Source organism: Microtus pennsylvanicus, chromosome 8 (genome assembly GCF_037038515.1).
Source record: "Microtus pennsylvanicus isolate mMicPen1 chromosome 8, mMicPen1.hap1, whole genome shotgun sequence".
NCBI lineage: Eukaryota > Metazoa > Chordata > Mammalia > Rodentia > Cricetidae > Microtus > Microtus pennsylvanicus.
Window position 1 is genome coordinate 15398080 of NC_134586.1, and position 13563 is coordinate 15411642.

General features: G+C 45.3%; 1 protein-coding gene across 1 annotated transcript in view; it reads left to right on the plus strand.

The window, feature by feature from the left end:
* Window positions 1-11770, plus strand: part of Dusp16 (dual specificity phosphatase 16) — a 79399-nt gene extending 67629 nt beyond the window's left edge. The window contains exons 5-7 of the mRNA XM_075982509.1: window positions 2226-2385; window positions 6821-6944; window positions 8284-11770. Coding sequence (XP_075838624.1) covers window positions 2226-2385; window positions 6821-6944; window positions 8284-9445 — 1446 coding nt within the window. The 3' untranslated portion in view covers window positions 9446-11770. The remainder of the gene's footprint in view (window positions 1-2225; window positions 2386-6820; window positions 6945-8283) is intronic.
* Window positions 11771-13563: the final 1793 nt, after the last annotated feature.

Here is a 13563-nt window from a genome sequence, read left to right on the forward strand (position 1 = left end):
CAGGCTGAGATGCACAGAAAGACACTGTCTCAAAGAGGGAAGAAAAAAATGCCCTAGTTGTTGAATATGGTTTGAAGGGAAAATGCACCCCAGATATCAGGAGCGCCCTGGTGGCTTTCTACAGAGTCATATTGAAGACTCGCTGAATGGTGGATGGGAAGAGAGGATGAATAGAGGAAGTCATACCAAAGGGATTTGGTAGGCCTTAGAGAGAGGACTGCTGAACTTGCTTAAAGGTGAGATGGTCTTTCGGGGTTCCTGATTCATGAAAGAGTCTGCGAGACATTCTGCAGGACACAGCAGAAAGTTACTGAACTGTCTTTGAAATTTCCTGCTTTATGGAAAAGTCTTCTGGATACTATGGGCCTGAAGGCTGAAGATAGATGCCCCAACGGTACAGAGGAACTTTGGGTGACTGTCCAGGCAGTGAGATGTCTCTGTCATTTCTAGAGTTTTGGAAGTTGCTTACTTCTTGTTTACTTAGGTAATACTATATCCTTCTGGAGTCTTTGATGGAGTTGAAGAATGGTTATAGTATAGTTTTCCTTAGTTATGATAAAAGATAAAATAGATATAAATATTGTAACTATAATTCTCGCTTTATAACTTTTGCTATATGTAATTTTACTCTGTTAAAATGAAAGCCCTCTTTTTTATTTAAACAGAAAAAGGGGAAATGATGGAGGAGGGTCATCTGTCTATTTGTTACTTTCATTGGTTAATAAAGAAACTGCCTTGGCTTTTTGATAGGACAGGATTTAGATAGGTGGAGTAGACAGAACAGAATGCTGGGAGAAAGAAAGCATAGTTGGTCAGACGCCATGGAGCCAGCTGCCAGATCAGACATGAATCTTTTCCCGGTAAGCCACCACCTCGTGGTGCTACACAGATTATTAGAAATGGGTTAGTCAAGATGTGAGAATTAGCCAATAAGAGGCTGAAACTAATGGGCCAAACAGTGTTTAAATGAATACAATTTGTTTGTTGTTATTTCGGGTGTAAAGCTAACCATGTGGGAGCTGGGCGGGACGAAAAGCAGGCCTGCTCACCTCATCACTACAGTAGGCCTTTGGAATTGGGATTAGATATGAGAAAGGAAAAGGAGCCGTGTGATATTTTCTTGCCAACTGGCTGGGTGGATGTTCTTAATGTGTCATTTTCATCAGTGTTGAAATGAGAGAGGAAACAGGAGTTCAGGACAAAAAAGGGAGAAGGATACTGTGTTTAGTTTCTGGGATTTGAATGGGAAAGGCCTATGGGACATCCCAATATCTAGTAGATGTGAACTCACATAAATAGATGTAGCCTTCAAAAAGTTTGTTTAAACCAAGCAACAAGAATGCCCAGGCCTGGGTCTTGGAGAACACCCAGCCTGGTCCATGTGGGAAAAGGGCTGTATATGTTGTTTCCTGTGTTCTCTGTCCTCCTCTTCTCTCTCGCAATGGAGACAACTGAGGTTCACTGTATTGATCTCGTGTAGTTGCTCCTCAGGCATACTATTTTAAATGGCTTTTACTATTTTCACTTTCAACTTTAAATGTGTATGTAAACAGACATTTCTTTCCCATCCATCAATTCCCAAGTAACCACTCACAGGCTTAATATGACTTATAAATGCTTGACCAATAGCTCAGGCTTATTATTACCTAACCCCCCCCCCCTTTTTTTGGTTTTTCGGACAGGGTTTCTCTGTGGCTTTGGAGCCTGCCTGTAACTAGCTCTTGTAGACCAGGCTGGCCTTGAACTCACAGAGATCTGCCTGCCTCTGCCTCCCAAGTGCTGGAATTAAAGGCGTGCACCACCACCACCCAGCTTACTAACCCATATTAAATTAACCCATATTCCTTATTTACGCTCTGCCATGTGGTGGTACCTTTTTTAGCATGACACGTTCATTTCCTGCTCCCTATGCATCTGGCTGGTGACCCCTGACTCTGCTCTTCTCCTTCCCAGCATCCTTAGTTTGGTCACCCCACTTAAACTTCCTGCCTGGCTACTGGCCAATCAGTGTTTTATTAAACCAATTTGAATGACAAATCTTTACAGTGTACAGGGGATTATTTCATAGCATATGTAAATGTCACTTCATTGGATTTTGGGGTTTTACTATGTGAGTAATTCTTGCAAAGAAACTGGTAATATTTGTCATAGTATTAAACATTAATCTTCCAAAATGATTCTTAGTACAATTAGTCCCTTTCTTTAATTGCTCTTTCCCTCTACAGGAACTGATGCAACAGAATGGGATTGGCTACGTGTTAAATGCCAGCAATACGTGTCCAAAGCCTGACTTCATTCCTGAATCTCACTTCCTGCGAGTGCCTGTGAATGACAGCTTTTGTGAAAAAATTCTGCCCTGGTTGGACAAGTCTGTGGATTTCATAGGTATGTAGCTGAAGACCAGGGGACACGCCCTTCGAGTCATAGTGTCACGGGTAGGGATAGCTACCCCTCCCTTTTTGCCTCTTTTAGAGATTTCATGTCTGAAAACAGTATATGATGTCACTTCCACATTTAGTGGTCAAGGGGACGTGTGCCATGCCGTTGGCCTTGTGACCTACTAGCTGACTTTTAACAGCACCAAGGTTAAGCCTTGCAGGATCTGTGATTATGTGTTGCAAGTTCTTAAAAATAAGTTAAGCTTTCAGAACTAACTCACCCTTCCACTTTGCAAATCTTTTGAAAACGTTTGATAAATCTGGCTGACTTTCCCTCTTACTTGGTGTTGTGTTTTCCCTGGGTAAAGTCAGGTCCTGTGAAAATACCCTGTTAGGTATGAAGTCCTTTTATTTGTTACAAGGTTTCCTGAGCCTCAGGTCATGCATGGATAGTTTCAAGTAGTTTTTGGTGCAGTGAAATTCCAGCACATACTCTCACGCACACGGACAGAAGCTATTTTGTACCGTACAGTTCACACTAAAATGATCATAAAGAAAATTCGCCAGACTAATACTTTTTCATTGCACCTCTGAGAAGTATATGCAGCATACTATTCCATTTGTTGTCCTTAAGAAGAAACCAGCTGTGATTAATGTTCCCATTGCATGTCGTGTTGATTCAGAGACATGTTTCAAGCTCCTGCTCAACCCCACCCCCACCAAGTCCTTGATTCTGCACTGAGGCAACATAGAGAGTTGATTCAAAGGATGTACTTTGGCGCCAAACTAAGAGCCCTTCCTCCCCGGTTATCAGTTAAGTGATTGTGTGTACCTAACTTAAAACTCTTGCATGCCTGGTTCCTGAAGTAGAGGCTGAAGGTTGTGGACCTTCATAGGGATAATGTAAGGACCAAAGCAATGATCTGTATGCACCAAACCTTTACAGCAGTCTTGGCTCAGAGTCAGCTCTGAAGAAATGTTTGTACTTCTCCTTTTCTACCCTTGCTTCTTCCGACACAGGCTCCCGCTGTGTGTGAGGCTGGCCTCAGACTTTGGGCCTAGGCACTCATCCCAGGTCGCTGGGGCTGCGGGCACAGGTTGCCCTCTCTGACTAACGAACATTTTAGAGATCGCCAGGAGCAGTTTTTTTCCCCATCTGTAGGTCTGTGCTGTCACCTCCCCGGCCATCACTTCCCTCTGTGAGCTGGGACTCCTCAGTGCTCCCTTAGTTAACTTTCCAGCCCTCTCCCTCCGTCTTGATTATTTGTTGTTGGAGACAAAGGTTTCTGTACTTTTCTGTTTAAGCCTAAACATTGTTCTTGGGTTTCTGTAGTACTAACTTGCTGTTATTTCCAGCTTCACCATCTCTGTCTTCATGTTCCCCACTTCAGAACTTGTAGAGGCTCCTTAATTTCCTACACAAAAATATGTCTCTTAGCCTAATGTTCCCAAGACTGCCCCCCCCCAAATGTTCCCACCTTTGCAGCCAGCTCCAGCTATTTCTTGGAGGGCTTGTGAGTGTCAGCCTGGGTAGGCTGCTTCCTGAGCACCCTGCTCAGGACTGATAGAGCTTTCCTGTGCACGGTTCCTTTCCCCTCTTGGCCAAGTCTTTGTGTGTGAGACTTCCACTTGGAGACTCGGGTTACACTCAGTCTGTCAAGACTATGTGAAATGAATCCATTATAGAATAAGCACTTTTATGTTTAATTTTTAAAAATCAGATGAGCCAGGCAGTAGTTGTTCGTGCCTTTAATCCCAGCACTTGGAAGGCAGAGACAGGTGGATCTCTGTGAGTTCAAGGCCAGAGCGAGTTCTAGGACAGGCTCCAAAGCTACACAGAGAAACCTTGTCTCGAGAAACAAAAAAGAAAAAATTATTGTGGCTGTAAACCCAGCATGAGCATAATAGAAAAAGTTGGAGGGAGAGGGAAACCCATCATCCACATTGCAATGTATGTTACTGTCAGGTTTCCAAAAACATTTGTTTCCTTACTTGTATGTATTGAGTCTAGCGTGTGTGTAACCCAGCAGACCTGTCACATGAGCGTGTGTGGAGGTCAGAGGACAGTCTAGGGTCAGCTCTCACTTCTGCTTGGAGGCAGCGTCTCTTCTGTTCTGTGGCTTCACTGGTACTCAGGCTGTTGCCTGTATGGCTGTCAGTTTTACCTCTTTGCAACCTCCTTCAAAATTTTTAATTTTTTTGTTATTTGCGAATGTGATGCATGAGTGTGGGCACACGTGTGCCACCGCAGAGGACAGCTTTGGGGCATGGGTTCTTTCCCCCCACCGTAGATTTCAGGGATTGAACTCAGGCTGTTAGGCTTATGCATCCAGCGCTTTTACTTGCTGAGCCTTCCTGCCATTTCCCCCATTTTTTTAAAAAAAATAATCTTTTAAAAAATATGTCAGTATTAACTGCTTGTGTAATATTGCTAGTTTTGAACCATTGAGGAGTGTGAGAACAGGACCATTATAGGTTCTTATAGTCTAGTTTTTATAGATAATCATTATTTAAAATTTTTATTTTAGATCTATATTTATCCTTTTGCATATTTTTTTGCATGTGTGTATGTGCTTGGTGCCTGAGGTGGTCAGAAGAGGACATCTAATACTCTGGCTCTGGACTCGCACACTGCAGGGTGGATGCTGGGAGCCAAACCCCAGTCCTCAGCAAGAGCAACAAGTACTCTTTACCACTGAGCCACTCTCCAGCCCAGATCATTATTAGCATAATAGAAAATACACTCAACATTAAGAGAGCCGAAACCGATGATTTTAGTGTGTGCTGGGAGTGGAATTTGGGGCTTTAAACATGGTGGGCAGTGGTCTGCACTGCATTTCCCCCGTAGTGCTTCCAGGCCTGGGTGTGGAGCAGCGTCCAGCTAGGGACTGGGATCAGTGTAGACACATTTTATACCTTGAGATAGAAAAAAGGGGGAAGAACCAAATTACAAGAAAAGTACAGTGGCTGTGGCAGAAAATCGGAATTGCCATTAGGTGTAAACCGTAGCTTTGAGTTTACATCCCAAGGGAAAGAAAGAACATGGAGTAGAAGATAAATGTGTTGCTAATACAACAGGATTTACATGCAGGCCATGTGTTATTTATGTCAGCCTGGTTCTGTGTGTCAGTGTGGGTCGTGTTCATTTGTTCTTGTATGGCTTCCTTTTCTAGCAGGGACACTGCTTGTTGCTTACTCTTAAATGATAATGAATATACATATACATATTCATTATATATATGAATTATATATATGAACGAGTATATAATGAATAATAAATCGCATCTACTAGACGTCTGTATCACAGGCTGCAAGGCTGAACCAGCTTTATATTCATTAGCCAGTGCAGGTTCCTTGTGTTCTTATAATTTTAAGAATTTCAACCTCGCTGCCAGTGGTGGTGGCTCACACATTTAATTCCAGCACTTGGGATGCAGAGGCAGGCAGATCTTTGGGTTCAAAGCCAGTCTGGTTTACAGAGCAAGTTCCAGGCTATCCAGAGAAAAATCCGTCTCAAAAATTAACCTCAACTTTGACTAATAAATGGAAAGGGAAGGGTTTGGCTCCATGGCTGAGCACATGTGTAGTTGTTCAGAACAGAATCAGTCATGGCAGTTGCTTCCAGGCCATTTGGGATACTGTCATCTGCTCCTACATGTAAGCTTTTAAAGCTCATCAGCAAAGAGGGCAGCACCGGGTGCATCCCCTGGCTTTGCTTCTAATGGTATCCACGAGTCTCTCTAACGTGTTCTGGGGGATTAAGATGATGCAATATGTTAGTAACTCCTGCTTCCTATTAGCGAGCTCTGGTCCAGCATACACATGAGTTTTGAGTTAATAAATAGCTGGGGAGATAGCTCTGCCTGTTAAAGTGCTTGCTGTGCAAGCGTGAGGACCTGAGTTTGATGTCCAGAGCCCACAGAAAGATGATGGGCACCGTGGTGTTTGCCTGTAATGCAGTACTGGGGAGCAGAGACAGAAGAACGCCCCGAGGCTTGCTGGCTAGCCAGCCACCTACCCTAGCCTACTTGGTGAGTTCCAGACCCGTGAAATAGTGTCTGAAAACCATACATACACCTGTGCTCCTTTTTACACCTGAGGAATGGTAGCTGCGGTTGATGTCTTCCACTCTGTATTCTTACACACATACATACATACATTCTCTGTACACACACATGCATTCTGCATGGTAAATGCTCTGAAATAAGAACCAAGCAATCTGAGGTAGTAACTCATTGCTTATTAGTAATCCTTTGGGATCTTAATGGCCTTTCTTCTTCTTCTAATAAACAGCACTAACGGATAATTAGGAGGCTCAGTACGTGAGCCCTGCTTTGAAGTTTCAGGTGAAATCACTGACGGTAACATTCAGGGTAATGCTTAGTATAAGATTTCCTTACTGAAGGAATTCCTAGTGACCTTTCTTAAATTTGCTCCCACAGAGAAAGCAAAAGCTTCCAATGGCTGTGTGCTGATACATTGCTTAGCTGGAATCTCTCGCTCTGCCACCATTGCTATTGCCTACATCATGAAGAGGATGGACATGTCTCTAGATGAGGCTTACAGGTGAGGGCAGGAACATGGCTTATGGAACATGCTTTTCGTTTCCCCTGAAACAGGAAGACCTGTGAAGGCGACTGAGTAGATGAAGGCAGACCAAGATGATTCTGGTCACAGGTCCTTGGTGGCCATGGCCTTGCAGAGATGGAGAAAGAGTGTGGGTTAGCTGTCGTTCTCTCTAGCCATATGTTCACCCTCAGCTGCCTTTTCGTAACAATAGGTCAGTAAAGTGTATTCCCTTCCCTTGCTAGAGAAGCATGGCCTTTTCTGATTGGTAAGCGGGGAAAGTGCCTCTTGCACAGTGCCCACCAGTGTTCTGCTTGACCGTACTTCCTAGATGAAAAAGTCTGATGCACTCATTCATAAAATCTGAATAAAACTTCCTGTCCTGTCTAACTGGCCAGATTTTATAGGTAGTATCTGATTAGGGGAAAAGCAGATTTTATAGGTAGTATCTGATTAGGCTGCGAGAAGTGGCAGGACTGAGAGAACAGGTGAGTCTGAGTTCACCCGCCCTGTCGGCAAGAAGTAACTGGTTTTCATATGAAAAACAAGAATATAGATGTGCCCTGCTGACTTATTTTAATATTTGAGTTTCTCAAACTATAAATTCTAGAACGAAGTGAGCTGCTTAGACAGTCTTTCCTGCTGATCACTGAAGGGATGGGTCCGCTTTTGGCACCAGCTCTCTCCAGTTAGGTCTCTGTCCCTGTCATCTTTCTGTCTTGGCTGAAGCCAGGTGGGAAGGCCCACACCCTCATATTACAGTTTATTATTTGAGTTTTTATGTCTTGATGAATTTTTAACATGGTGGTCACAAAAATGGGCCCAGGCATTAGACAGTCCAGGCTTTGAGTCCCGCCCCATCACATGCAGCTGTGTTCACTTTGGGACTTTGTGGCTATCTGGATAGGCAGGTTAAGGATGGAATATGGCAGCACAGCAGGAGTAGTTAGCACCCAGAGGTCAGTTTGTAGCCTATTGTTCTGTCATTCTGAATATAAAAAGAACTGTAGAATTGAGTGCTGCGATGCTTTGCCATCTGGTGCCATCTCTGGGAGATGTGTGTATAACGGGGCGGAGCTGAGCAAACAGTCCTCTTATCCACTGCACTGGAAGCCTTGGCTTCTTAGAAATAAGGAACCTGGAGGCTGCCCACTGGCACACATCCTACCGCCCACATGGCTCCCCGAGTAAGGTATCTCACCTTGGTCCTAAACTTGTAAATGAACCCGATTCCAAAGCACTGGGAAGGTGTAGTAACGCTATGCCTCACTTTCTCTTAGTGCCCTCAAGACAAAGTGCAGTTGTAATATTCAGGGGTTTTGCTTTGTCCTCTCTGTAGATTTGTGAAAGAAAAAAGACCTACCATATCGCCGAACTTTAATTTTCTGGGCCAACTCATGGACTACGAGAAGACTATTAAGCAGACTGGAATGTCAGGGCCAAAGAGCAAACTCAAGCTGCTGCACCTGGACAAATGCAGCGAGTCTGCGGCCTCGGAGGGCGGATGGAAGAGTGCGCTGTCTCTAAGTCCACCCTGTGTCAGCTCTACCTCAGAGGCATCAGGGCAAAGGCTTGTGCATCCTGCCAGTGTGCCCAGCTTACAGCCGCCACTCTTAGAGGACAGCCCCCTGGTACAGGCGTTCAACGGGCTCCAGCTGTCCTCAGAGAAGCTGGAAGACAGCAATAAGCTCAAGCGCTCCTTCTCTCTTGATATCAAGTGTGTTTCGTATTCGGCCAGTGTAGCAGCATCTTCCCATGGCTTCTCGTCAGAGGATGCTGTGGAGTACTACAGGCCTTCTGCCACACTGGATGGGACCAGCAAGCTTTGCCAGTTCTCCCCTGTACAGGAGGTATCAGAGCAGACTCCAGAAACCAGCCCAGATAAGGAGGAGGCCCACGTTCCCAAGCAGCCCCAACCCACCAGGCCTTCAGAGAGCCAGAGCAAGCGATTACACTCAGTGAGAACCAGCAGTAGTGGGACCACCCAGAGGTCCTTCTTCTCACCACTGCATCGGAGTGGGAGTGTTGAGGACAATTACCACACCAACTTTCTTTTCGGCCTTTCCACCAGCCAGCAACACCTCACCAAGTCTGCTGCAGGGCACGGTCTCAAGGGCTGGCACTCAGATATTCTGGCGCCCCAGTCCTCTGCCCCCTCCCTGCCCAGCAGCTGGTATTTTGCCACAGAGCCCTCACACTTCTACTCCGCTTCCGCCATCTACGGAGGCAACACCGGTTACTCTGCCTATAGCTGTAGCCAGCTGCCCACTTGCACTGACCAAGTCTATTCTGTTCGCAGGCGGCAGAAGCCCAGCGACAGAGCTGACTCGAGACGCAGCTGGCACGAAGAGAGCCCCTTTGAAAAGCAGTTTAAACGCAGAAGCTGCCAGATGGAATTCGGAGAGAGCATCATGTCAGAGAATAGGTCGAGGGAGGAGCTAGGCAAAGTGGGCAGTCAGTCTAGCTTTTCAGGCAGCATGGAAATCATTGAGGTTTCCTGAGAAGACCCTTCTGATGACGTTTTGTTTTGTTTCTTGTTCACAAAAAAATATTCCCTGTAAATCTGAAATATGTATATGTATATACATATATATTTTTGGAATATAGAGCTACGGTGTAAAAGCAAAAGATGGATCAACACAGTTATTCTCTCAGCACCTGCACTGAGAGCAGCTAATTCTCTCAGAAGAGTGGAAGGGTAGATGTTAGAATTCCCCCAGCCAGGAGAAGAGATTTTGTTCAGTGAATTGCACATCTTGTTCCTACAAAAGCGAGGGTTTTTGTTTTTGATGTTAGAGGGCAAAATCCCTCCTATTTTCATGTGCAACAGAGATCTTCAGAACTCACCTCTGTCTGGGCCCTTCCCTGTGCACCTTAGCGCTGAGACTGAGCCAGCTGTGGGTCGGGGGAAAGACCCTTTTAGGGACAGACCCTAGTGGTAAGTCCAAGAGCAATGATCCTGTCCAAAGCTGAGTCATAAATTCAAGCTTGATTGGCAGCTGAAGGACATGGGCATCATTCTGCTGGATGAACTGTTAGGAGCCCTGCCCAGATCTACTCAACCAATCCAGTACCTCAGACAGGACATTTGGGGCCATCACCACTACCATGTCTAGGAGCCCATTTTCTAGGCATTGTGAATAAATAACTTATCACTTTCCAGACAAATTCATACCATCTGTGCACAAAATCCCAGTGTGCCTGGATGGGCAGCTGCCATTGTACTCTTCTTCTCAGCTTCAGAAGAGGGGAAGCCAACTAGAGTTCAGCATAGCTAGAGACTGCGCAGTCAGGTAGCTTAGAGACTGAAGCCAGGGATGGGACAGCAAACATTTGATTATCTAAAGTGGGGTTGTTAATCCTTAAATCGACCACAGACTTGGGTTGGAGATAAATGTGAATCACTGGGCTGGTTAGCAGAGTGACAGTGCCCTCGGTCCTCAGCCAGAACAGATGCTTCTCAGTTCTGTCTCGTGGCACACAGGAAGATTCGAGAAGGTAAAACTTGAAGCAGGAAACAAATTTCCTTGGTGTCTTTTTTTCCTGTGGTATGCAATAAGGGTACTATTTCTAGAATCATCTTAGACTTCCAGACTTACCATGGGCTTTGGCAAGCAAGACCTATTCAGAATAAAACATACTACAAAAGTCACAAAGGGGTTGTTGGATTTTTGTTTAGTTGTGAATGCAGGAGAGCTGTGTTCAAAAGCTGTCCCAGCAGGCTGAGGAAGGGCCGTGTCAGATGGAGGACCACGGTTGTTTCTCAGTCTCTGGCGGACAATCACCGTGTGGACGTAATCCTGGCAGCGGAGAACACAAGGTAGTAAGAACAAGTGTGCACATGATCGTGCCTATCTGCCTTTCAGCTCCCTGGCTTGTTTTATCTTCCAGAGTACAGTCCTTCTCAAGGCCTTAATTCACGTCAGCAGGGTATGGGTGGGGCAGGTACGGTCATTGTTCTTTACTCTAAGTGTAGCAGGGGCTGACTCACGTCTCAGGTTTTTCTCTGTTTGTGAAATGGACAGTCCTTTGACTAGGATGTGACTTAATGTTTCCTATAGTGATTGTTAAAACCAGCATAGAATGACATGGTTCGAAGCTGATGGGCTTGATCAGGAGGATTATGGTCCTCATGGACGTCCTGTACAGATAAGCTGTGTCTGGACACAGACGAAGGCAGAACACTGCCCGGGGAACAGGTTGCCACTCTGTGGAGGTTCTGTTCAGCAATCTGTGTTTTTGATATACATCAAAATCTCTTATGTAATCAGAAGTTCTCAATGCTTCACAGTAAATTTCAATACACACACTAAATGCGTAAGAGCCCACCCTCTTAAAATCTGCTCACGCTGGTAAGACATAATTTAAACATGAAAGCAGCAGCTCCATCATTCCGTATCTGGGTGTAAGGCTCTCTGGGCCATGGTCCCTTCTGTGTAGTGACAGTCGTTCTCTACAGCGGTCAGTCTTCATCACTAATGTCATCTTACCCGATGTCGGGGTCACAACTGCCGCACTGAAAGGGCTGCCTCTGCGGCGCACTGTGGGTGGTGTGGTGTTGGCTCTGTGAGCACAGGGAAGCCTGGAGTCTTCTGCAGATGCAGAGCAGTGACTTTAATGAGCAAAACTAGACTCTGAGAAATGCTGGAACCGTTGAGACCGTGTGCAAAGTCAGAGTGGAAAGACTGTATAAATGTGTAATATGAATATAATGTTGTGTGGAGTAAGGCAAGCTGCTGAATGGTTCGGTTGTGCATTTCTCGTTTTGATGTCATGTATGTTAATATGATGAAATAAAATTGAAACTGGTACCTGTTTATACATAAGTGTGAGAAGCAACCTCTCCTTGCAGGTCTTACCTTGATAGGAGCCATCCTATTTGTTACAAAAGAAGGGGGTCACAGCACCACAGATGAGAGGTTAGCCTTTTAAAATGGAAGTGGCGGGTGATACATCACATGGAACAGTGGGTGCTGGCCTGCGTTCCCTATGCCAAGTGCACACTGTAGAACCTTCTTACCTGCCTGATTTCAGGGTATACAAGTACAGCATAGGAAGGAAAAGACAGGTACCTGCATGGACTTTAGCACAAACAGGATTCTGTAGTCCTTCAAGGACAGACACACTGAGGAAGGGCAGCTCTTACGCTGTCCTGGGAGGCTGGGATGAGGCTCATGTGGGACAGTGCTCACCGCAGTCATAAGGCGCTGACTTTGATCCCTAGCACCACACAAACCAGACATGGTAAACAGTGGATCCCAGCAGCAACTTCAGAGTTTATGGTTATCTTTGGCCACACAGTGGGTTAGGAGGCCGGTCTGTACCTCATGATATACTGTCTCAACAAAAATTTGTTCTCCATCCTATATATGCCTCAATGACTTCTACTTAGATATTTAATCATATGAGAAGCTTAGCCTAACCAGTTTAAAAGTACACACTAGCCGGGCAGTGGTGTCGCACGCCTTTAATCCCAGCACTTGGGAGGCAGAGGCAGGCGGAGAAATGCTGTTCAATACAAGGCAGACAGAATGGGTATAAAGAAAATCGTTAGCCAGTGAAATGGCTCAGTGGGTAAAGGTGTTTGCCATGCAAACCTGGCAACCTGATTTCAAGATTCCCCAGAACCCATGTCAATATACAAGAGAAGAACCACTGCCGCCGTTCTGAGAACTAACACACACACACACACACACACACACACACACACACACACACACACACACACAATGGAGAGTCCAGGCCAGCCAGGACCACACAGAGACTTTGTTGCTGGGAATGGAGCCCAGCTGCAGAGTGCCTAACTAGCATGTGCAAGGCCCTGGGTTTGATTCCCTAGCACTTGAACCAAAGAAACCACAAAACCCAAACAAAATGGAACCATTCTTCTGTTCTAGCCTATGGTGTTCCTGAAACTGATTTCATCAAATATTTACTCTGTAGGTATCTAGGTTCACGGTATATTTTATATTCTGAGGCGTTAACTTGAAAAGGTAAGAAATCAGACATGCATCGAAGCACATATATATGATTACTAATGATACAACCTTGAGGGAAACAAAGACATGTCCTAGGGTTGAGCTGCTGTGATAAAACACTATGCCCAAAAGCAGCTTGGGGAGGAAAGGGCTTATTGGGCTTACAGTTGCATATTACAGTCCATCATGGAAGGAAGTCGGGTAGGAACTCAGGCAGGGCAGGAACATGGAGTCAGGAGTTGATGCAGGGGCCATAGAGGATGCTGCGTACTCGCTTGCCCTCCACAGCCCGCTTTCTTATAGAACCCAGGATTACCAGCCTAGGGGTGGCACTGCCCACAGTGAGCTGGACTCTTCTACATCAGTCCAGAAAATTACTTCAGATTTGCCCATGGGCTAATCTATTGGGAACATTTTCTCAATTGAAATACCCTCTTCGCAAATATTCTGGCTTGTGTCAAGTTGACTTAAAAGTAGCCAGCAAAAAGTGAAACCTACAATGCCCTAAGAGTATAACATGGTGTGTGTGTGTTTGTGGATATTGAGGCTGTCCTTGAATTTACAGTGATCCTCCTGCTTCAGCCTTCCAAGCACTGAGCCTAGAAGTGTGCGCCACAGGCCTCATTAGTACTGGCTTTAAT